The 24,476-nt window shown below is 31.3% G+C and overlaps 2 protein-coding genes across 4 annotated transcripts in view; one reads left to right on the top strand and one right to left on the bottom strand.

The window, feature by feature from the left end:
- LOC109542900 (small nuclear ribonucleoprotein Sm D-like protein) overlaps positions 1-16,244 on the top strand; it is a 159,778-nt gene extending 143,534 nt beyond the window's left edge. For all 3 annotated transcript variants that reach the window (XM_048668632.1, XM_048668633.1, XM_019912358.2), the window contains 2 exons: positions 11,682-11,826; positions 15,953-16,244. In XM_048668632.1, the coding sequence (XP_048524589.1) occupies positions 11,682-11,826; positions 15,953-16,128 (321 nt within the window). In that variant the 3' untranslated portion in view covers positions 16,129-16,244. The remainder of the gene's footprint in view (positions 1-11,681; positions 11,827-15,952) is intronic.
- Positions 1-22,510, bottom strand: part of LOC109542853 (ecdysone-induced protein 74EF) — a 160,704-nt gene extending 138,194 nt beyond the window's left edge. The window contains exon 1 of the mRNA XM_019912289.2: positions 22,016-22,510. The gene's annotated coding sequence lies outside the window, so the exon portion shown is untranslated. The remainder of the gene's footprint in view (positions 1-22,015) is intronic.
- Positions 22,511-24,476: the final 1,966 nt, after the last annotated feature.

The raw sequence follows: 24,476 nt of genomic DNA, 5'->3' as shown, positions 1-24,476 counted from the left end.
ATTTCGTTAAAACATTTTTCAATAAAAGAATTTGGATAATTATTGAAATTTAGAATTTCTTTTATAAATTGTTTTTCTTTGGAAAAATTAGATTGGTTACAAATTATTTTTGCTCTATCATATAGACTTTTTACGATACCTTTTTTAACTTTCTATTTTTTGTGCATATTCTAAAACATAGTAAATTGAGGTTTTAAAAGTTTTTATTCATCTTTTGTTTATTTAAACGGAAAATTAAAATATAATAATAACTACTCATTAGTTATTAGCGGTTTTTACGATTTATTCGACAGGACATTATTGAGTAAACCTGCTTCCCAGTTTCAACAGAAATTTATTTACTCATAGTGGTATTGATGCATTGACGTATGCGTAATAATAAATAGAAATGTCTAGTGGTTTTCATTGAAAACTATATATGGAAATATCAAATACCCAGCTTGCATTTCTAGAAAAGTGGTAATATCGTCTTTGTTTGCCTCATCTCAGGTACCATTAATAATAGTTTATGCGTCAGTGTTCCGCTTATAATTTATATTAGAAACACAGCATTTTATTCGATTGGATATTCGATGGAAATGTTTATTGAGCGACTAACAAAAAAGTGAAAGATATGATGGTTTAGATAGATAAATAATTTTTTACCGGTTATAAGCACAAGTAAAAAAACAAAAAACACCTTTAACGCTTTGAAGAAGTACACGTTTTACTTTTAAGTTCTACAAAACCTTTTTCCCATTTTCATTTAGGCACAACGTCCTAATTGAATTTACATTTACTATTGCATCGTCTCGTATATCGCTTGGATGATTTGATTAAGATCCACTATTAGCCATCAAGTATTAAGACATGAGGGTAATTATTTATTTATTTCTATCATTAGCTAGTCACATTAATTGATGATTTAATGAATGAATTAATCTTTTATAGTCTTGCATTTTGATGACATCGAGGTATGGATTTGGCCACCATGGATACAAGGTGTTCCCAAATAAATGTCGGGATAAAGTTTAATTTATTTTCATTTTTTAATACCTACCAAAATGTGAGGAATCAGTTGAAGTAGAAAAATGAGATTTTGTACACACATTACCACTATAAATTCGAAATACTCGCACCCTATTCGAATCCATTGAACGTGTCGTTTTTTCTTAACTTATACGCAACTGAAAAAACATTTTGAGCAAAAGCGCCAATCAATCTTACGCAGAAAGAGTTCTCTTGAGTTTATTGCTCTAAAGTTGACCGTTTTCGGGAAAATTGGGCTTTGGATGAACCAAATATTTGGATGCCTTAAAATAAAACCATCCCAACGGATGCCTTAAAATATGTAAAAAGTAGTAAAAGGCAAAGAAGAACTAAATGTTTGTGGTATCTCGAAAACGGAAGCACACGGCAAAATGGAAGAGGATAAAAGTGTTTCTTTCTTCATGACGAATTTTGTTCACTTTATCGGAGTCACCTCAAAAAGTTTCTTTTTTACAAAATCACTATGCATAACTGAAACGTCCTTATTGCCGACTAATACGCAAATGAATCAGAATTGAAAAAGTTGTGGAAATGACAAATTATCTTGTTTGCTTGATACTCTCACTAAAAACTGTGTACATAAAATTTCAGAAATGTATTATTGATAATTATGTTCATTTGACAAATTGCAAGATGCAGGTACTAGTGGTTAAAGTACATCACGGAAACGCAATGCAATTATGATTTATTCAGTACAATTATATACAGGGTGTGTCTGAAACATGCGAGTAATGGCAAAAACAAATATCTGAGACTTAAATTTCTCAGTGTACGTCAACTACCCTAAAAACCTAAAAAAAATGCATGATTTTAGATTTATACAGTGTTAATATGGGATTTAGCTTTTGACAAGTTTTCTTTTTGGAAATGCACTATTGTCATAATCAATTTTCTTGAATTGTAATATGCTTTTATTTTCTTTACAAAATAGTAGAAAGCGGCACTTGGCGCACGTTTCACACATTTAAAACCAAATAACTTTTATAAACCATTCTCTTCTTACCGTTCTGACATATCTGAACTGGGAAAAATATTTTGTATCACCACAATATCACAATTTTAAATCCAAATGTCCGATAATAATGGTAAAGACAACCCCAATCAGGAATACCGGAATAACCCCTTAGGGACACCTTCTACAATAGCGTATATTTGGTGTTTTCAAGAACTGGCTCAAAAACACTACAAACAAAAATTTCAAGTTTCCAGCCATTTTTTTGTGTGAATAGCTTTACACTAGAATTAGATGTCAATGTTTATGCCTTTTAAACAATACAATATATGAAGAAACTTCGATGGACCAAAAGGTCTGTGACTTGAAAAAGGGAAATGAAAAACATACGATATACAAAATATTTTTGGACAGCCGAAATGCACTTCTAGACAATTTCGATATAACTCTATCTATTGTGTCCATAAAACTATTATAAAATATAAAACGTATTCCATTTTCGTATATAACCATTTCCATTTCTATATGGTTTTGTTCATCAAGTTCAATTCAAGCGAAATTAATTTACTTCATTTTGTATTATTTTATTTTATTTTCCTGAAACTCTCGACTATTTCAAACTGGTAAACTGTGTACTGAAAAACATCGTTTATATCTTTTATTAGTGTTTATGTATATTTGAATGTACTTAAATCAATAGAATTCAGCATTGCAATGCGTGTAATTTTAGCAAATGTAAATAAAAACAGCACAAACAGTAAGCTCCCGAGTAAAACAAGCAATCAGTTGTAGCTAGTAGTAAATAATATTTTTCACTGTAGTAAAAATGGGTTTCTTTTAGATTAACAACAGCATACCTAATCAAATTTACGTAAAAGAGAAATGTTGCATTTAAGTTGCTACTTAATGAAAGCACTAATTCTACTTTATGGCCAAAATTACGCCAGATTACCAACCTATTACCTACGATGTGAAAGTTGCTAATCTTGGTTATTCACAATTGAATCGAATTATGCGGATATACTTTACATTAAAATTAGGAAATATTTAAGATAATTTTCAGGATGCGATCTCACATATCTACGAAAGAAAAATGAATTACATTGAAACAAACCCCCCAACACCTGTTTGCTAGAGATTTGAATCTTAGTATGCACAGTCGTATAAGCAGATACTAATAAACTATGGCATTGGCAATACAATTCCATAACCTTAAGAAGAAGGCGGAATTACTTGCGATTTTGTTTGTGATATGCTTCAGTAAACGAGTTTTATCAGTTGGAATTTACTGTTAATACCTCATTTACTTGGGAAATATTATTTTAGAGCATTAATTAGTAGTTAATTTTCGGCAGGTTTTGGATAGTTTCTTTAATAAATATTTTCGATGTAACTCTTAAAAGTGCCATTTTAAGGCACGCACGTAAAGTGCAATTCCCATGAGGCCTAAAAGCGCTTTTAACACTCACGCCATGCATTTTTTGCTGCAGAGGCATCAAAAATGTTAATTATGCTTTTTGAGATATATTTTATTCGTGGCGAATGGGTAAATAATTCTTTAAAACAACCATTGTTGCCTTTTTCAGTAAAAAAAATAGATGGACATGCTATATGACTTCATATCCTTTAAGAATGGTAAGAATATTTGCAGTTTTTCCACAGCACCTTGTTTCTAAGCAAAAATTGTTCTAAATGTATGCAAGAAAACCCACATAAAAACGATTTGGACAACTGGAAAACTATTGTCTACCTCTAAAATTGGCAATTTAAATGACTGCATTGCTTGCGTGAAACTATTATATGTAATCCTGCCTGCATTCACCTCCATTATCATACACTCGTTGATATTTACGCTACCTCGACGTTTGTTTTGGCCATGGCGTTGACCATGATTAACTATTCATCAATATTAATTATTCAATTATTGTTTAAAGGAAGGTTTTTGCATTTTATATAGGGTAGCATAAATGCGTGCCGTATCGAAATCACTTATTTCCAAGCCTACATTATTTCGAAATTCATATTGGGTTCCGCTTATCACTAGCCGTTCGAGTAATTGCCAAATATATAAATTGAAAAATTGGAAACAAATACTGTCATAGAATTAATAATATGAAGTACTACTAGTCGATAATCGTTTTCTAACACATTTTCAAAGCGGCGTTCTTGTTATATTCATAGCATAGTTTTTCTTGAGAAGTTAAAGACAGCGCGTCTAAAATACATTTCCTCTATTTGTCTAATTTCCGCACAACATTGTTGTTGTACAGCATGCATTTGTTTTCAAGACACATTTCGGTAAATTTTTGTGAAAATGAGCTGTATGCAACGCACACAAGATCTTCTCCATACGCGCTTTTCTCGAAAATAGCTCATTTTTGAGAATTTGAGCAAGTAGACCTTATGTCGTTTTGTGCATTGTTACTAAGCAAAAAATAAAATAGTTCTATCAGTGGCTCTAACTTGAGGAAATTATTGTTGTTCCTTAGACAATTTCTCATTTTTTCGCTATTAACTGTTCATTTGTATGGGAAATCTGTATGTTGTATGATTCTTACAACCAAAATATCTCCAACTCTCCTGAGTAGGAAGACGAATTCTAAAAATAAATCACAATTCCTTTTAGATGTTCCAATTTCAATATTTTTCATCAACATTTTATAGCTTAAGAAAGGCACTCAGAATCTATGTGTGCAAACTGGCCAATTTAAATAGTTTTCAAACTATGTATAAATGTTTGTCATGCGTTTATTTTCAACATCAAACTACTTTAATGTTTGCTATACTCCAAAAATGTACGTATTTAAAAGCTTTGGGAATTCATAGTTTCTTATGTTATGCAGCATTTATTTGTAAAAATAGGCTACTTTGGATACATTTTGAATCGATCTTTAACGCAATAAATTTTATTATTATTGCGCTCATCTAAGAAAAAAATGTTGTCTTTTTCAGATGCCAATTGAGAATTTTAGTTAGATAATATCAATATATTCTTTGTCGAATTTTCTAACCCAAACGAAAGATGTGAGTCAAACCATAAACTTTTTATATTTATAAATTTAAAACGCAGGACGCAGGACTATTTTAAAATGGGGTTTAATATTTTATTAAATTGCAAATTTGTCAATTCCACGAAACTTACTTTGAATCTCATGAACTATTTATTTAAAATTAATCGAAATACAGTTCTTGCAGAATGTGTGTCAGTTGTTGAAGGCATTAGAAGAGATTTAAAATATCCGCAATAAAAAAATTACTTTAAATTACCCTTCGTACATAAAAAATGGCAAACAATATAAAAGTATTACTAAATCGCGATTTTTCATGTCTAGTTTGACTAATGCCCAGTTTTCCATTTGATCCGCAAAATTGATGAATTATCACAGTTCTACATTTAACTATCACTTGGACACTCTTTACAGTATTTATGTCGTAAATAAATGAAATAATGTGAGGTCAGTTATCTATTGTTTTTTCTATCATGTGATCTGTATATTTCATGTGCGTTGTAAGTTCTGGATATGTGCGTGCATGTGTTCTAAATCAATGCAAACATATTAATAATATACAATTAGTATTATGTTAATCCATTTCCTGGAGGTAATCCGTTCACTGGCAAAGATGTAACATTTCAATTGATGCATCGAAATTATAAATAGTAAAGTACAGATTATAGCGTGTGGCATATTTAGGTAAAATAATTTGTATTTACAATTTTCATGCATTCCAGTTATATCATATTTTAATATTATGGCAAATAAAAGAGTATTTACTTATTACTGTATTCGAATTGTTGTGCAATTCAAAAGGATGCACTTGGTTTCTTTGGCTCAATCGGTACCTTCACGTTTTCAAAGCAAAAATGTGACTAAAAACGGAGAAAAAGTCTGGATCTGGATCTTAGTAAAAGTGCTCTTGACTGCGAATTGAGGAAAGCCTGAATAAAAGCCGAAAATACCTTATTATTCCTTGTATATTATACATTGTTTTATGTATAATTATATATAATAAAATTATATATTATTTAGATGAAATGTAAATACATCTATTACAAAATCTAATACAGTTTTTTGCTTTTTAGCAAAATTTACAACCTTAAATTTTCAGAACGTCTTAACTGTGTAGCATCAAAATTACTGCTTCGTTTTGTAAGGACTGATCACAAAGATGATACTTTGACTTCTTTCTATACTTGAACATTTTGTTCGGTTTCATGTATATCATAATTATTAAAATTCTGGCGGCGTCTTCTTAATGAAACACAATTTGTTTGAAAACATTTGTTAAATGTTTATCCAAGTGGAACTTGTTTGAATCTCGCGAAAGCATGTTTGCTCTTGTGAGAAACTACTTTTCAAAGTCTAAGATTTTTAATTTGCATAAGACTAGGGCTACTGTGAATGACTAAACGTTTTTGCTAGACAAACAGACATAAATGTATTCAATAAATACGTTTTTACGAAATTCAAGTGGCTGTGCAATTAATTACTAATGTGAGTGAAAGCAATCGAAACAATACACGAATGCAATTTGCTGTCTTTTTTTGACAGTGTTATTTATTGAATCTATAAGGTCGCTTTTATTACAGGCTCAAGCTTTATTAACCATGTTTTTTATTGCTGTAAATTTAATTAATAAATTTATTATTGCAGTAAATTTGTTTAAAATGTATGACTTAATAATGTTGACCGCATTTAAAAATAAACAGAATGATATAGAATGAAAAAACCTTTTGGTGTAGAATTTTACATCAACATAAGTTGTTGCATTATAATTTCATATATTTGAAAAATAAATGTTGCGTCTATAATTTAGCGTTTTGACAACATTAATAACTAAATTGGCCATAAATCTGACTGTTATGATACCTGTTTGATTAACTGTAGTTCGAAATATCAGCTAATAACTATTTGTCTGTTACAACTGTTTACTGTTCGAAGCATAAATATTTTTAGTCGTAAGTCCAATTTAATAAGAAATTTCTGATTATCTGGTGTTTATGGAAAATTGTTGATAATCCTAAATCAGTTACTGTTTCGCTTCACTGTTTCTAGTAGCTCTGCAATACATTGAATTTGAATTTTTTGCTAATAACAACGGTTTTTCCGAAAATCGTTTTGATTTTCCACCTTCCTTTAGTCTTTTCCGATAAAATACAAAACCACATATAAAGCTTCAAGTAGTAAACAGTTTACGCTTTGGAAATATTTTATTTAAGCAATTACTCGTTGATAGGATTATCGAAACTTTTAAAAGTTGCCATAACCGTAAGCTTTTTGCGGCGTCTTTAACTAGGCCACTGCTCCAAATACACTATCACATGTAGTATAAATAAGCACGTTGATTGATATAAATGTAATTATTTATTTACAAGCATGTCCAGGTTGTAATGAGCTTCAGTGATTATTAAATTATTCAGGATATTATCCAGAAATATAATAGAATATTTTTCCTAACGTCATGATTCTGGTAGGACAAGAATTAATTTTCTAAAGTACTTTAAATAGGCATACGAGAATACATATATCAATAAGTTGCACAGAACAAGTAAATAACCGGCCACAGAATATTATAATTTAGAATAACTAAATGAAAATTTTATGGAGCATAACAATGCAGGTGTTTCTTATTTGAAAGTCAAATCAATTATATCAGCGAATTGTAAATTCGAATTTTGCTAAACTTTAAATCGAATTTTTCGTTAGATAATTGGTAAAGCTCATCATGTGTTCATGTTCGGTGTCCGCAGCAAATCGGCAATCAACGCAATTTTTAAAGATCTGTAGATTTGTTTTCATTGCCAAACCCAAAAGTGTGGGATTTTAATCAGTTTATATCCGCTTTTTCGCGCACGATGTATAATTAATTACCTTACATATTTTGTATTGAATCTATAAAAAACAATTAATCTGACYCGTTGTTTAAAAAAAAGTCGTTTTAAAAAAAAAGGAAATACTTAAACAAGAAATATACCTACTAACAAAACTACAGTAGCAACATACTTTTGTACTTTAAGCACTTTTTTATTATATTTTTATTAAATCTGCCACTAATTTAAAATAGAGACATTATGAAAGGTCGAGAAATAATTAGGGTGACAAAAAAATGTRTCGCATTGGATAACAGTCAATAAAACAAACAGTTATGGCAAATCAAAAGAAAAACGCTTTTGTGGCAATTATTTGAAACTGGTGAGATTTTCGAACCTTTAGGTCGTCGAAGATTAGAATATATTTCTCGAAAGTACACACTGTCCTTTCCAGCAAACCACTTCTGAAGAAGAGAACCGCCTTCAAATTTTTCTTCATGATTCCTATATGTGGTATTATTTTCCGGTCAATCAAAAAGGCACAATAAGTAATTAATGTAATAAGAAAGTACCTAGTAAGTATTAAATCTTTTAATAGTTTATGTAACTTAAAGACACTTCTTGCTTGAGTATCCGAATTTTTAAAGCCTTAAATAAATCTAGAGTGTAAAATAATAGCATGTAATATTACTGTTCAGCCTTGCTAAAGTATAAGAAGCAATTTCGAAGAAAATTATTATTGAAGCATTTGAATATTTTTTCCAGTAATTTATCACCCAGGCAACTTTAGTACATTAACGGAAAAACTGATTCAGGGGGTCTAAGCAAATGTTTATGTGTACAAACGTGGCGTGAAATGTAAAAATTTGCTTCCGAAGTAAAAACCCCGACTAGGTTAATGAACGAGAAGGAAATTGACGTCTGAAACAATGAAATACTTTATGAAGCGTTTGATTCAGCCGCTTGTTGATATTGTGCAATAGAAAGTTTTATTGGAAAGTCATGATTCATTTGAATTGAGAAATGTGCAAAATATTCATGACTCCAAAGAATACGAGTGAGGAAACTCGGGTTCTCCTAGTAAGACTTGAATGTTATACGATAAATTATAAACATCGCTCAAAGTCCACATTTTCAAGCAAATAAATTTGGAAAGGTCGCACTTTAATCCTCTCTGTATGGCTTTTTGTGATTTATACCAATACAAGCCACAATGAAACTGATGAGCTTCAGGCTTTTAAGCCGTCTTGGAAAATAGCTTCTTGCAACCTCTGAGGATGCAAGTCACTCGTGTTGACCAAACGTCAGGAAAAAAGTTTTCATGGTGGCCTCAAAGCCTGGAAAGCACAAGAGTTTCACGCAATGACTGCAAAAACCGTTTGTCCAATGCAATTCAGAACGGATATAGAACGCATATTTTATTCATCTTTCGAAAATGTTCTTTGGTCAGGTTTATGACGATTAAGATAACGTTCACTATAGACACGAACTGTGCCGCGAACATGTTTTCCACGCTGTCCATCTAGTAACATCTAAATATTCTTGAGTGGCAAATGTAAACTGCATTGACATGTAGCTTTTTTTCAGATCGATTTGAAGGAGGTTGTGATTCGAAAAGCCAGAGCATCGTTACGTATTCAATAGCTCTTATCGTTTCCCAACGCATCATTGAAACAAAATGTTGTTTTATTTTAATCCCACAAACAAGAATACTTATGATTGAATAATTGGTAAAGTTTATCATGTGCTTGATTACGATTTCCGAATCAAAATTCAAGTCGTTGTTTCTCATTTAGTTACATGCACTGTTTTTTCAAAACTGTCCTATATTATCCTTGGCGATGGTAACAGTGAAAGGCGATTCCTCAAGTTTTTTCGGTTCAAACCATTACGCAAGATTTAGTGGTATGTAATCAGGAAAAAACCCTCTTAAATGCAAATCCCAAAAATGTGTGTTTTTACGGAATTGCAACAGAGACAAACTGTCGGTACACATCCGCGTTTTGGCGCACTATGTATATATAAGTAACATACAGGGTGATTTAAAATTGGCGTCATTCTTCTCGAGGTGTTGTCTGGCGGTGTTTTAAGAGTACAGAAAAAAGTAGTAAAAAAAGTAATTGTTGTTAAAACCTGAGAAAATTGCCAAAAACGATTTCTCTACTAAAATTGATTTATTTTTAAATATGTTCCACGCTATTTGCAACGCTATCGGTCTGGAACTCTATCGATTTCATTTTTGTATACTTTCATATGTTTTTTTTTATTTATTTACATTGTTAAATTATCTGGAATGATTGTCCTGCAAGGTTTGATTAGCAATTAATTGCTTAGTTTGATCGTGAATTTAATGGAAAATTGATTTATTTAATAAAATGAAATCGTAATATTTCAATCAATTTTCCAGTAAATTTAGGATCAAACCAAGCAATTAATTATTAGTCAAACCTTGCAGGACCACCATTACAAAAAATGTATATAAATAAATTGAAAAAACAAACATTTTCAAAAAAGAATTTGGTGAAGTTCCAGACGATAACATTGCAAACCGCGGAGGAAATATTTAAAAAATGTCAAAAGAGGATTAGTGCATCAACTCAAAAAAATCAGTTACAAATTATTCTAGCTACCAAATAAAATGTTCTCGTAGCTTTTGTACCAAGACACTCCAGAACTCCTCACTTGCCAGAGGTGGATGAACTCAGTTGCTTGATTAAAACAGGAGTATTTTTTTAAAGACATAATAAATAACTTTGACACATAAATAAATTTGACCATCAATACCAGAGGAGCCAGACATTCGTTCTTAGTAAAGTTAGGTCACATCGTGTTCTTTTGATCCTAACAATATCGCATTTTGATCTTGTTAGAATTTAGATAACGTAATACGTTAAAGCTCTAGAAGGTTCTTATAGTTTCGAGATTGAAGAATATGCAGTAAGTAAAAATATTTGTACAAAAAAATTCTCGAAAATAAAAGCGAACTAGAAAACAAGACTCGATATGACGAAACTATTTGTCCCCTGTTGTAATATCAATAATCTGTTGTATCCTAACAGGAGCATAGGAAATAAGACGCAATTGATAGTACGGACGCAATAAAGTATATTTCTGAAAAGGCGGAAAAAAGTTGTAACTACCGCAAAACCAGTTATGCAAATCCTCAAAAATAATCAAGATTGTATTCTCGAAAACGGAATTAACAAACCATTTACAAATAGCGCCAGTTTCAATCGGTGGCGCGTGTCTGCGTTTTTGCACGCGCTTTCATAGACAGGTAATGACTACAAAAAAACATTTCATCAAAAATTCAGTGGGCAAGGTTGAGACCGCCATGTTCTTTAGGTGTGAAGACCTTGTATAGTGACCTCGTTGGAGACCTCGCCGTATCAAGGTCCATCGCGAAAGTACTTCTCAGTCGGCTCACCTAGTGCACTACCTTGTCGAAGAACTACGATCACCGAAATTAGTATTGAGCATTACGGTTCTTCGCGTTTTTTTTGTTCATTTTATTTTTGTCTCGGAATTAAGGTTGTTTTCTGCCAAGCGTCACGTCGATTATTGGAAATCGACAGATTTTTGTAATGCTTAACTGAACTTTGCAGGTCAGTTTGAATATTCAAATCCAATCTGGTGTTCAATAAAAATTTCGGGTCTCACTTTGGCACCTACGAATAACCATCCAACCGAATTTATGTTGCTGGCAAAGTCCGTGTTTTGTCTCCTGCATATATCATGGGCAATAATAACTGCCTATTAATTCAGTTCAAAATAATTGTAAAGGGATCCAAATTCATGCCTTTAATATACTGATGTTAATAAGCTGTAAATGTGACCCTAGTGCAGCAAATAATATCAACATTAATACCAATAACATTATTTTTGTTATAGATTATCACACGTAATGAAAAGGGGGTTCGAGGTTACTGCATGGCTTATTTGCTGGCATTCGACAAACATTTCAATCTCGTCCTCGACAAGGTTGATGAAGTCTGGCATAGGTCAATTAAGGTCAATAAAAGCCCGTTATTGATAGGTAAGTTACGTAAATTACGAAAAATTGCACATAAACCAATCAAATTAAGATGACCGATCTTGGAACATTAACAGAGTTCAAGAATGGGTGTTTTCAAAACTCTAGGCATTTTATTGAATTTTTCGCTCCTTATCTTCGAAAGTTGTAAAATTGGAAGCCATCCATGTTTCCTTTCCTTAACCATTTCATAGAGTTATTTAATAATTAACCTGATACAAAGTCCACGGGGTGTAAACTGCCTTTGGAAAGTTTTCATTTAATATGCAGGTAATTTTTTGAGATCTCGAAGAAAACGCGACTTTATGCTTGATGGATTTACTTAAAATCCATATGAACAATATGTCATTTGAATAAGAATAAATAATTGTCAAGATACTGCCAAGAAGTCGAGTCAACTAAAACAAGTTGATTTTGTCAAATCATGGTGGGTGAGAGCGAATTGGAACACAGGTTGAACTTTGGCAACAATTTAATATTAAGTATTCCGGAAGGCCGATTACATAATCCGTCTGGAAAAAATGAAGGACTGATTTCCAGCCATCACTGTATTGTAGTAAAGTTTTTGTCGATGTATTCCGTCAATATCCTTTTATTGTACCCACCTTATTCAGCATGCTATCTTCGAGAAAAACAAAAGAAAATAATAAGTATTTGTTATAAGTTGTTCAGATTTCAAATTTAGTTACCCATAGAGGCCCCAAAAAAGTTGCAAATCATACTTTTATTTCTTAATGAAAGACTGTATATTGATTGCGCTTCTATGAGACCGAAGAACAAAATTGTAGGTCCACTTCGAAGTGATTCACGCTCCATAATATGATCTACCACATAATCAAAAGATTATGTTTGCTACTTAACACAAATTTATTTTTAAGGTAAATTTATACAGGGCATTAATTACGTCTTAAAATTCAATAAGTTTCGACTTAAACACCCTGTAAGTTTAAAATTTTCGATTCATAAAATGTCTAAACTCAAAATTGTTTCCTGGATTGTGACTTGTTACAAACGAGAAATTATAAGTCTTAATAAAAACTCATTTTTTATTAGAAACCCGGTTTTTGACCTCCTAAAAAGTCTTAAAAAAACTTGATGAATGATGAAAATGCATCGATTTACTCATTTATTTATATATTTGACATTATTATTATTTGTTCTATATTTGCAGTTATTATGTTTTTACTAATTCTGTTTAACTAACTGTTTCTGTTTCTTTTCTAAGTTTCTAAACTCAGTAAGTTAAGTACTTATTTTTTAAAATCAAAATATCGGTTTATATTATCACTTTTAACTTTTATGCAGAAAGGCAATTAGGTGAAACGCGATTAGTTTTGAAATGTAACGTTAAGAAGTACATTTGAGTCGAAACTTATTTAGTTTCAAAAGGTAAATTTTTCCACGTTTTGCGTAAATTTACATTGATATTAAATTTGCATTAATCAGAAAAATATTCCTTCTGGCAATGTAAATTAAGCAGTCTGAAAAACTATTAGAGCGGTTTTACAATTATCTGAATTTTAAATATTATACCAAAATGAGTTTACATGTTCTATATAATTCCTTATTGAAACTTACCTTCATCATATATTTGGTTTGTAACTTTTTAAAGGTAAAGCTGAAACTAAATTGAAAATTTGCTCGTTTAAAACTATATGCGCCCAAAATGGAATAAGGTGGGCGACCCTATACATGTTTTTGTATTTCTCATTTGCAAGTTAGATCGAGATCTAATAGGTTCGCAACTGGTTCCGTACTAAAACCTTTGTACTTTTACAAATACGTGATCAGTGACCAGCAAAGTATTATATATACGTATATGTACTTTAGAGATAAGACAAAATTGTTTTAGATAACAAAAAATTCACTGTTTTTAACAAGTCAAAAAATAATTTCAAAAGTCTACAAATAGCAGCATATCAGTCAGATTCAGTCAAAAATTGCAGTTGTTCAATGTAACAGAAATAACAAATAAAACTTGAATAAAATAGATTTTTTCCAAGAAGTAATTAACGATCATTCGGATAGCAATTTAAAAATTTGCGAAATGACGATGAAACTGATTTTTTAAACAATGTCAATTTGCAATGCTTTAAAAATGCTATTTTTGTMTGATTAGGCAACATTTTGTTTGAGGAAGCCTGAATATTAACTAGTTGATACCTGAATTTTGGAGCCTTTTATTATTGAGAGCACGCTTAACRCAAAAAATATGTGATTATGAATCTGAGTCTAACTGGTTCCAACAGGATGGAAGTCCTTATGCCGCTCGCAAATACATCGTGATTATCWCAATGCTATTAACCCAAATAAACTGATCGAAAGAAAGAGGAGGTTTCGTTTCCAATCGCCTGCAAAATATCCGGATCTAATGTCATTAGATTTTTTAAATAGATTTACAATTTCACTTGCCTATTGGGGATGATTAATGGTTAAAATTTTGATCATATTATTTAACACTTATTTACTGTTAATGTTTCTTTTTTTTTATTTACCATAATATTAATATAATGCTTGCAAGTAGGCATAAACCCAGCTTTAAAAAACATTGTAAACCATGCATCAATATGCTGAATAATCGTTAATCAAGAACTACCCCTGTTTAGAACCCCTGGTTTTATCGATTTGTTGAAACACATAGATACTGATGAATAGTATCCATTATTTTTTTGTATCAACATAGTATTTCTTGAAATTATTGCAACCGTTTGCCCAAAAATTTTTAACTTTAATATTTTTTTTAATATAATTATACACAAGTGTTGTCATTTTCTTAAAAAAAAATTTATTTGTTGTTCAGATTTGTGTCCATAGTATGACTAATACATGATTTGAATCACAATATTTGACTGAAAACCGCAGACAATGCAAAACTTTGCTTTTCAATCCACCAAGCAATTTTGAATTGTTTGTAGGGTACCGTATATTAGACCGGTGAATAAAACCAAAACTGCACAATTCTATAAATCAATGACATTAAACGAGAAAGCGACGAAGTTTTATAATTTTAAGCCATCAATTTTATCTCAGACAATTTTATTGTTTAAGAAAATTATAAAATGTGGAGTTTTGTCTATATTTGAGAAGTTTACTTTACGGCTTACACGAACTTGCCTCTTAAAGAGAGAATATGACACATTCATTAAGATAATTCGAGGTCATAAAATTTGGTTGTGGGTTTGTTGCGTTAGAAGCCTTTTAATATTTTAATCTATAAATTCTAATCATCTCAAAAATGTTCACGTTAAGTAAGTATGATAAAATAGCCCGGCGATAAACAAATGCCCTCGATATTTGCTTTTCTTGCATAAATCTGGAGGAGAACATAGCGAAAGCATTAGAAAATAGTGCAACCATGCTCAATTGATGCATTTTATGCACCCTAAAAATTTTCAAAAAATGTATCAATCGGCTCAGAAAGTCATATAGTTTTGGAAATTTGATGAAAGCCAACAGGTCTGGAAACTTGTCCACGGCAACTCCGTTAAAAGCCCTTTAAAATATTTTGGGGCTAAATGATTCACTAAAATTTATTGGAATTCTCTATATAGGGCATCTCTTTTCATTAGAATTATAAATGTTTAATTATAATATAATGGTAATCATTAGCGGAAATACAACTGGGTTTATTTATAGGCATGTTCGCTTATTTATAGCATTTAGTCTTGTGGTATATAGCTAAAAGTTATAGTCAAATGCATGTAGCGATAAAAACGTACAAAAATAAGCACTTTAATTGCATGCACTTGTTTACGAGCTGGACCTTTTTAGAATTGCGTCAATCTAGTACGGTCTATTACAATAGTTTTTTTTACTTCGGTGGTTTTAGAAATAATAATGATTAATTACTATTACTGTATCAAAAAATTAATTTTACTGATAATTCTTGTTAAAATAATAACTCGACTCGACTATCTTTGGTTATTCAGGGACAATAATTGTTTACTTGTTCATGTATTTTGAAGCAATCAACTATTTACGCAATAGCAGATCTGATTTTTATATTGTATACATAAAGTGCCAAATTGTTCAAATATTGTTCTATATCCATCTGTAATTAATGACAATAATTAATTCATATATAATTAATAAAATCTTTATATTTGAGACACGCATTTTGACATTTCAGATTCGGTCCCAGAAAATATCAATAGCAGCTCAAGAAAACGTGCAAATATACCGACAATTGAGAGGAAAAAAATCAGTAAAAATACTGAAGAATGTAGAAGACACGTTAATCAAATGTTAATGAGAGGTGAACATGTAGTCTTAATATGTGTACCTAATGCTGAACATACCAAGTAGTAGATAGGATATATACTACTTCTATTTGTTTTAAATCTCTTTATAATGCTTTCTGTGCATATTTTTCAGATGTTGTTATGTGAGAATGAAACATAGGTGGTTTTTTTCTGGCTTAATGTGTGTTTTATTCCTTCCTCATATACATGTATTTTTAATGGAGTTTGACTTTTAATAGAGTTTAATGCAAACAAGCAGCAGAAGCAGTCTTGAAAAACTACAGAAATGTTGCGCGAATATTTGGCATTAACTTGAAAAAACCTCAGTTGCAAGTAATGGTTGCTTGTTGGTAAGCTAATGCAACGTGAAGATTTATACTCAACGAGCAAACAACTGGAAAACCCTCGTGAGCGTCCAAAGGTAAGTCAAATTAAATTAGTTCTAATTTAAGTAAAAAGCATCTTGAAGTAGTGCATTTTCGTCAACATTAAGAATGTGCCACCCTATAAAATACGGAACCCTGATGTACAGCAAAACATAAAACAATCCAAGGTTGGCGTCAAGCTAGTTTATATTTTTTAGAGTGGTTTTATTAGATTACTATTTAATATCGCAGGCCTTCGCGCTGTGAATTATTGTTTGTCCTTACTATCGAAAATAATACGTTATAGTTAATAGTTTTTCAAATGCAAGGTACCGAACTTCGCTCAAATGTATTTTCTGAAATCCAGAATTTATGATTGTCCTGGGCGCCATGCCAGAACGGTGTACTTTATTGAAATGTCTCATTATTTTCAATGGTTATTGTATTGCACTTGAATTGCACTCAAATGTAGGCCAGCATATTGCAGTTGGCTCGATAGACAGTGTCAAATAGAAGCAGCTAATGAATATTTCCAATTTTTATTATTAAAAATATTCGATAATGATATATAAGTTTTTTTTATTTAGGGGAAACATTTCCAGTTCTATTCTCTCGTGTCTACTTTAGAAGAATTTCACCGCAAAATGGGGGGCAATTGAAAAATTAATATTAAAAGAAAGATACTTATTAACATCTAAATATCTCCGAAACTTCCCAACTCAAGATATGCATTTCGTATCAACGTTAGAATAAAGTTGTTGTTGTTAGAAGAAAAAGTTTGTATAATTTGTAAGTACCTAAGGCTCGTTGACGCATCGAATTTGATGACGGTGTAGAAAACTAATGAAAATGGAACAATTTGAGAGGTGTGATCTGAAAATGTCTAACATTATTGGAAAAATGGTTCCTGGTCAAATATCCAAAGAATCTTTGTTCATATTTCTTGTCTCTTCTATCTTAAAAATGTAAATAATCACCTCAATTGAGACGTATATTTATTCATCCGCACCATGCGTTAATACTAAACAAACGTTGAAAATTGTGAGCAGAGGACTGGGACATATGAGCTTATTTTGAGTTTCTAGAGATATTTTTCAAATATTTCCGTTTCCTCCTGAATCACCCGGTATATTTACTTTACCCCTTGTGGCAAAATGCGGAACCACCCTAGAACACACCTTTTTCTAAACGTTCTCATGTCGACTACTAATGAGACACCCTGTATATTTTTTTAATAACGCGTTCGCTTAAAATAACTGAATCAGTTTGCGTAAATCTCAAAACTACTACACACATATAACGATTACTAACAGAAGCCGAATATTCTCGAGATTTTAACATTTTTGGGATAGGTTTTTAATGGCCCATAAACAGAGTTTCTCAAAACATCAGCGAAAATAAATCGATCTAAATGTGAGTTATCAACAAATAATTGTTAGTTACAGTGGCGCAATGTTACATTAAGTGCTTTTGAAAATTGTTAGTGGTATTTTAGTAAAGGTAGTATTTTAAGCTCGATAACCGTGATAGCAGGCTGATGTGCTTTACACACAATAAATGTGGATATTCATATTTCATACAGTGGAATATGCACATTAAAACACCTCGTTATCAAGCCTCCTTTTTTAAGTCCTGGAATTTATTGTTTAAAATATCTATCTGTGGTAACTTATACTGTGATTGCATTCCGTACTGAAAACTATCTAAGCCATCACTATAAAACTATACAAAATTCACTTACTTTGATATGATTTGATTGATATAATGATTCAACGTGTGCTATATATATATTTCAGATATATCTGACATACAAAAAGTATTTTAATTTTTATGAAGATAAATCAACTGTAACCTAGTTTCAGTGGATTTTACAATAGAAATAACATTTTTATTATGCATCATCGAAGCGATTTATCAGCTCCGAGCTTTTAAATCGTACGAACATGGTGACAGAAGGCATTTATATAAAAAACAAGGCGTAGAAAATCTGTTATTTTGAGCAACGAAAATTTGTATTTAAATTCAAGTGTGCGTCCCTGACATACAAAAAAAAACGAACTAAAGACGGCAAAATAGACAGAAATGAAAATGTGGAAGAATTCAACTTTCACTAGCTGTTGAGTAGTTGGTTCGTACGCACTGCTGGAAAAAACATCTAAATGTTAGTTTTAGCAAGACGAGTTGTATAGAGTTACGTAAAAGTGAAGTAGTTTGTAGTAGTTGAAAGCGAGGTTAAAACGCAATTGAAAAACAATGAAACTATTATGGAAGCTTTAATACTGATAGTATGAACTATCTAAGTACAATATTATCAATAATAATTTAACAAAACTGTCCAAGGCTCTGTCGCTGATAGCATGTCAGAAAATTCATTGATAAGCGACCTCTTTCCAATAACTTGATAGCAGACGTTCACAAATAATATTGCTTTTCAAAATACATGAAAATATAATTTTTGTGCAAAAAAAATGTACTACATCGTTTTAAACTAGCTGGTCGACGAGCGCCACACTGGAAACATCAAAATCTTAAGTTTTCTCAATTAATTAAGATACTATAAAATAGTAAACCTGGTAAATAGTTAGGCAGGTTTTAGAATTATTTTGAAGCAGAAGTAAAATTTGAACTTTAATCACTTTTTTGACAAAAAATAATTACGACTTCTCGCCAAAATAGCACTCGACAAAGCAAAAAGTATTTTCATTTCTAATTTTCTCTAATTAGTTACTTCAACCTTGCTTCAGTTTAAGCACCTTAATACTTTAGTATTAATTAAATCTGTTCAGTTCTGAATATTGTCGCGTAAAAAACGCAGTAGCACCAATTAGAATGAACAAAAAATAAGGTATCGCTGTGGTAAAACTAAGATTCCGAATGAATAACAGAAACGAAAGTAAAAGCGCTTATTTAGATAGGTGTCCAAAATATTTTATTTTCACCAAAACGAGTATGTTACACTCCAATTACTTTGAAGTAGTTATAAGCATATACTTTCCTTCGCTCTTTTCGACATCTCCATAGACATTAAGGCGGTGTATTTCGACATTCTTGAATTTACAGATGGAGAAATGGTATGTTTGGTTATTGCGTAAACGCAATGTTGTTGAAAGCAAACATTATCATTCCGCTGCTTTTCTTTGATATCAGTTAGAGTTTTCCATGTTTTCACCATTTTATTAACAGTTTTCTAATAAATGAAGTCGTAAATGGATAATCGGGATCAGAACATATTTGATAAACGTTTTCTCGCATTTTGTTCGTATTATTTTCTTTCATCCTGTGTATAGTTGTACTCCAATAGTGTCCGTCGGAAAGCTGAAGACATTTGAACCTTTGAGAATAAGTGTTGAGATAATTCAGATCTTTAACATTTCTGTGCCTACTATTCACCACTTATTTTCTGGGTACGGGGTGATACCAAAGCAACCGCCCTGGTGTATGCGAAGGAGGAAGAACTGGGAAAAGAATAATCTTAAACATATAACAATTTGTACTCGAAAAATGAAGGAAAGGGCCTACACAAGTAGACATATTATCGAGGCTACCGAAGATTAAGCCACAACTAAAAATTGTGCACAATCATATTATGAGTGGTCGAATTTTCAGAGAAAGAAAAAAATCAGATGCTCATAGACACAAGGAACCGGCTTGCGGTATATCTAATCTTTAAGTATGGGCGGAGCGATGGATGTCTAGCGATGGATCTTTAAGGGAAGACTTTTAGGAGAAGATATTGCAGATATCTATCGCAAAGCAGTTTAAAGGGCCTCAGCAATCAGTACCCTGAAAGAGCTGCTAAAATTTATCACAAAACCACTAAGGAGAAGTGTGGTTTTTACGTGTCACGCTTTCTACAGAAAACAGATTTCTATGATGGATGAGTCTTTCCTATAACTTAACTAACAAAGAATGAGCAATATTGAATTTATACATAATGTTAAAGAAAAGAGAGACTGAAAGTGATCAAGTCCAAAATTGCCGTTTTTGTGTTTGTTGACCAAGTATGTAATTTAAAAAAATAATATATTTGTCTTAAACAACTGACGAAGTTGCCCAAGGCCACACAAACAGGTGCACTGCAGTATATGTTTTTAATGACTAAGTTTCCAAAATATTCTGATATAATTTTTGCCTAGCTTTAATTGATATTTTAAACTTGGTCAATTTTAGCTTTAAGCCCATATTATATTCAAATTCAGTATATTCAAATAAAAAATAAATCGAACCGGAAAGCAATATTTCAAACTACGCCGGCTATCTTTAGTAGAAATTTATTATTTCGAAAAAATCTGCCAAGTTCGGAATAATCTAATTCTTGCACAACCCGGAAGCACCAGCAGTAATTCTAAATTGGTTGATTTTCTTATTAACATAATTTTAGTAATTTATACTGCAAATTATAATAATTGTCTACTACGCAGTAGAAAATTGCTCATAAAGTTTAAAAGCATATATTGTCTATAAGTTATAAGTTGAGATTTCGATCGTCGGATCGACGATCCGACAGTTGAAAGCCTGAATATATTTTACTAAAATTCCAGATTTTTTATTTGTATATTTATATTTCAACAATAATTGTTTTCGGGCGTTTTAAGACGAATCAATCATGTACATAAATATAATAAAGCGTGCGTTTTTTACCATATAAAGACTGTGTGTGGTGTCAATTTTCGTTGTTGTTAAGTTGCTAAAACCTCATCTATGACATGTTTAAGTACTAAGAAAAACATAAAAACTTAGAAAGTCATCCGTATTTCCTAGTCTCTATTCCCATCTAACCGTCGAGAATAATTCTCATTAAATCTTATTAAAATGTGTTCTTTCAAGCAATTAGCTCCTTGATAAATTTTCATAAAATACAAAATAGATCTCATAGTTACATTAAAACAGACACAAAAGCCAAAAGTGGCAGAACGAATTTCCTTTGGGTTTTGAAAGCACCCAGTGAAATAAAATATTCTATTAGCAATAGCAAATGAATTATAAGAAATGGTAAAAGATGTAAGTATTAAAAACTATTTTTGTAGGTACTTGCTCTACTTATGGCTTTGCAAATTTATATGATAATAGTAATAATAAAAGGCATCATCAGAATAATTTGCAGCTAAAACATGCTGTTATCCTGTACGAGTATTTGTGTGCACAACATCAACAAATACTACGTTTTAGCTTCAAATATGTATTTACTATAATCAGCTTTAGCTGCGCTTAAGCGATTTTTAATCGAATTTACATTATAATGCAGCGTTTGTTTATAAACAAATTGCTTTTCACATCGAAAGCAACATATTCGCTGTCTGAATTGAATATCAAAGTTTTAGCTTTTTGGGCCCCACATAGTGTGCAAATAGTATCAAACAATTCGAATTCTACAAATTGTTTAGTAATATAATAAATTATTTACCCCAATAAGAAACCGCTCATATATGTTTTATTAATTTCGATTTGGTTTCCATAACATGTTTTATTGGGAATATTGAAAAGACAGTTGATATAGAAATGCTATCATGCGACGTGCTCTTAGAAGAGCTATTTCGCTAAGTTTGAGTAACTTAGTACATGAAAAGGCGAAAACAACACACTCACCCAAAAATAGCCATAATTTTAAATATCCAAGCAATGAAGTAATCCAATATAAAGTGGTGAACACAACACAACAGACGATAAATGATATACCACTATCCTGTCTCAAGCCAGAAATATCCACGTTAAAGTAAAATGCACCAAGAAATGTTAATTGTTCACAAACAATTCAAAATATCTGTACATAAATATGAAAATCTATACAATATGAACGGTTATCATCGAGAAGTTGTAGCACTTTCGCAATCATCGATGTTCAAAACAATCAGCATAAACACTGCACACCAATAAAAAGTGTTTTAAAAGTACGTAAATCACTGAGAAAAGTTCTAAAAGAAAACTGACAATAGTCCAAAAAATGTTATAAAAACTATTAGCCGGCTGAAAACAAACGCGACGCGCGGTCGTTAGTCTTTTGTCGAAACAGCGGCAAATCGCCAGTAGTGTGCTTGGTTTGCGCAACCCGTACGTAAAACAACTGAGCGCGAACAGAGAGCGAGAAGCGCGTTCCTCAGCCTACCTCGGTACGATGAAGGATTTTTTTAGCGGGGAAAGGTAGTAAAGAAAGGACCGTTTTTCGCTAGTTTTACCAAAATCTGACTACCGAGTACAAGGTTCTGGTGCACCCAAAAACCTTGATATTTTATAAGGTTGGAATGTTCAAACTTGTTTGAATCACCATTTCAACCACTTCGTCTATTGAAAACATTTTTTGGAGTGTACCTACCAAATATATTTTGCATTTCGCCTCCGGAACATTATTGTATTGTATTGTATTGTAAACTTATGAAATAATAAAGAATGAATTATTTTTGTATTTATATAAAAGAACATTTTTGTTATAATGTTTTATAATCTTTGAAAATTGGGTGCAAATCGTGAAAATAATAGGCGGATTATAAAAGCTTTCATTCAAATTCAAATTCAAATTCAAATTCAAAATTCAAAAAAATTTCAAAAAAAAAATTTCTTGTGATTTTAGAAGGCACGAAGAACATTTTTGCTGCGTTCTTTACTAAATTTGTATCCCAAAAAGTGTGTAACGTTTCTGCCATATTTTTCAAGGTTTTTTGTTTAAATGCACTGATAAATATTTTTTCCAATTACTATTAACAGCAAGTGGCCAACTAGAGAATAAACCACAAATATCTTAACGGTGATTTATAAAAATCGATTCAGAAGATCTTAAAACCATTGAAAACAAATGCACATAAAATGGGAAACAAAAAGCAAACAGAAGAAAGTCCAATTAGTATTTTAATTAGTACGACTAACGAAAATAGGAGATTGAATTTAACATCGTAAATAGCAGATTAGCAACAAAATGTAGTAGAAAATATCCAAAGAGGAAATTCATAATAAAGTGATAAACACAACATTACAAATGACAAAATAATATAACTAGTCCAGAGAATGAAAAATCAACTTTAAATTATGAAGACAAAATAATCACTAAAAATCTGAAACAAAAGGACATACGTTGATAAAATAACGAAAACCGCCAAAATGCCCCTAAATTGAAAGGCTACAAGGATAATGAAATGAGAGACTATTCAAACCTGAAGGACCGACGGAAGAATTAACGGAAATATCCAAGAAGCCGGAGTAAACTACCACTTGCCTGTAAATTTATCAATTGCAGAGCAATTACCCCGCACAGTTCAATAACCCATTTTTTCCGAGGGAATTAACCTCTACAGCATTAACAGAAATTGCTTGGATATGTTTTTTAGATAATTTAATTTAAAGTAACAATATCAGTTAGTAAACGAAAGTACATTTCATAGTGCTGGAATAGATTTTCAGCTAAAAATACTATTTATTTAATGAAAACTCTGGGAATTAACTAAATGCTCAATATATTTAAAGTAATTGCCACAATTTAAAACATTGCACTTGGTAGTCGTTTATCCGATTCATCAATAAATATTATTCGTATTCGAAATTCATGTACGTCCAATTCAAAATAACTGTGGTGAGTTATTTTTACGTTTTAAGGTGCTTAACCTCTCATTATTTTTATTTTAAAAACGTTCCGTTTGACGAGATATTACAATGAACTTTAAATTCGCTTCAATACATGATACTAATCTGAAAACATTGAAACATAACAATCGTGTTAGTTGGAAATTAAACAAAAATAAAAAAATTTCCCTCATCGTTTTCATTCAAATGCAAGGTTGAAATGCTATGCGCAATAATTTAGTGTTTTCAAGGATCATTTACTAAAAATAATTTCACCGCATGTCACATATCTTCAAGAAGTATATGACGTACCTGTTAGATTTTAAAGAGTCACAAATTGCATGTGCATGTAATATCCAGCTAAAATAAAATATGACATTCATTTCGAAAATTGCCATGAAGCAAGGGCATTATGCACGCTCTTGACTCAATCTATTAGATTTATTTATGTATTCACGTTTAAATTGACAAACAGCAGAATATCGTTCTTGGAGATAGA

The sequence above is a fragment of the Dendroctonus ponderosae genome, unplaced genomic scaffold (genome assembly GCF_020466585.1).
Source record: "Dendroctonus ponderosae isolate FM_Combo_2020 unplaced genomic scaffold, Dpon_F_20191213v2 Dpon_F_20191213_7, whole genome shotgun sequence".
Taxonomy (NCBI): Eukaryota; Metazoa; Arthropoda; class Insecta; order Coleoptera; family Curculionidae; genus Dendroctonus; species Dendroctonus ponderosae.
The sequence above is the reverse complement of the archived record's forward strand: the minus strand, read 5'-3'. Positions and strand labels throughout refer to the sequence as shown.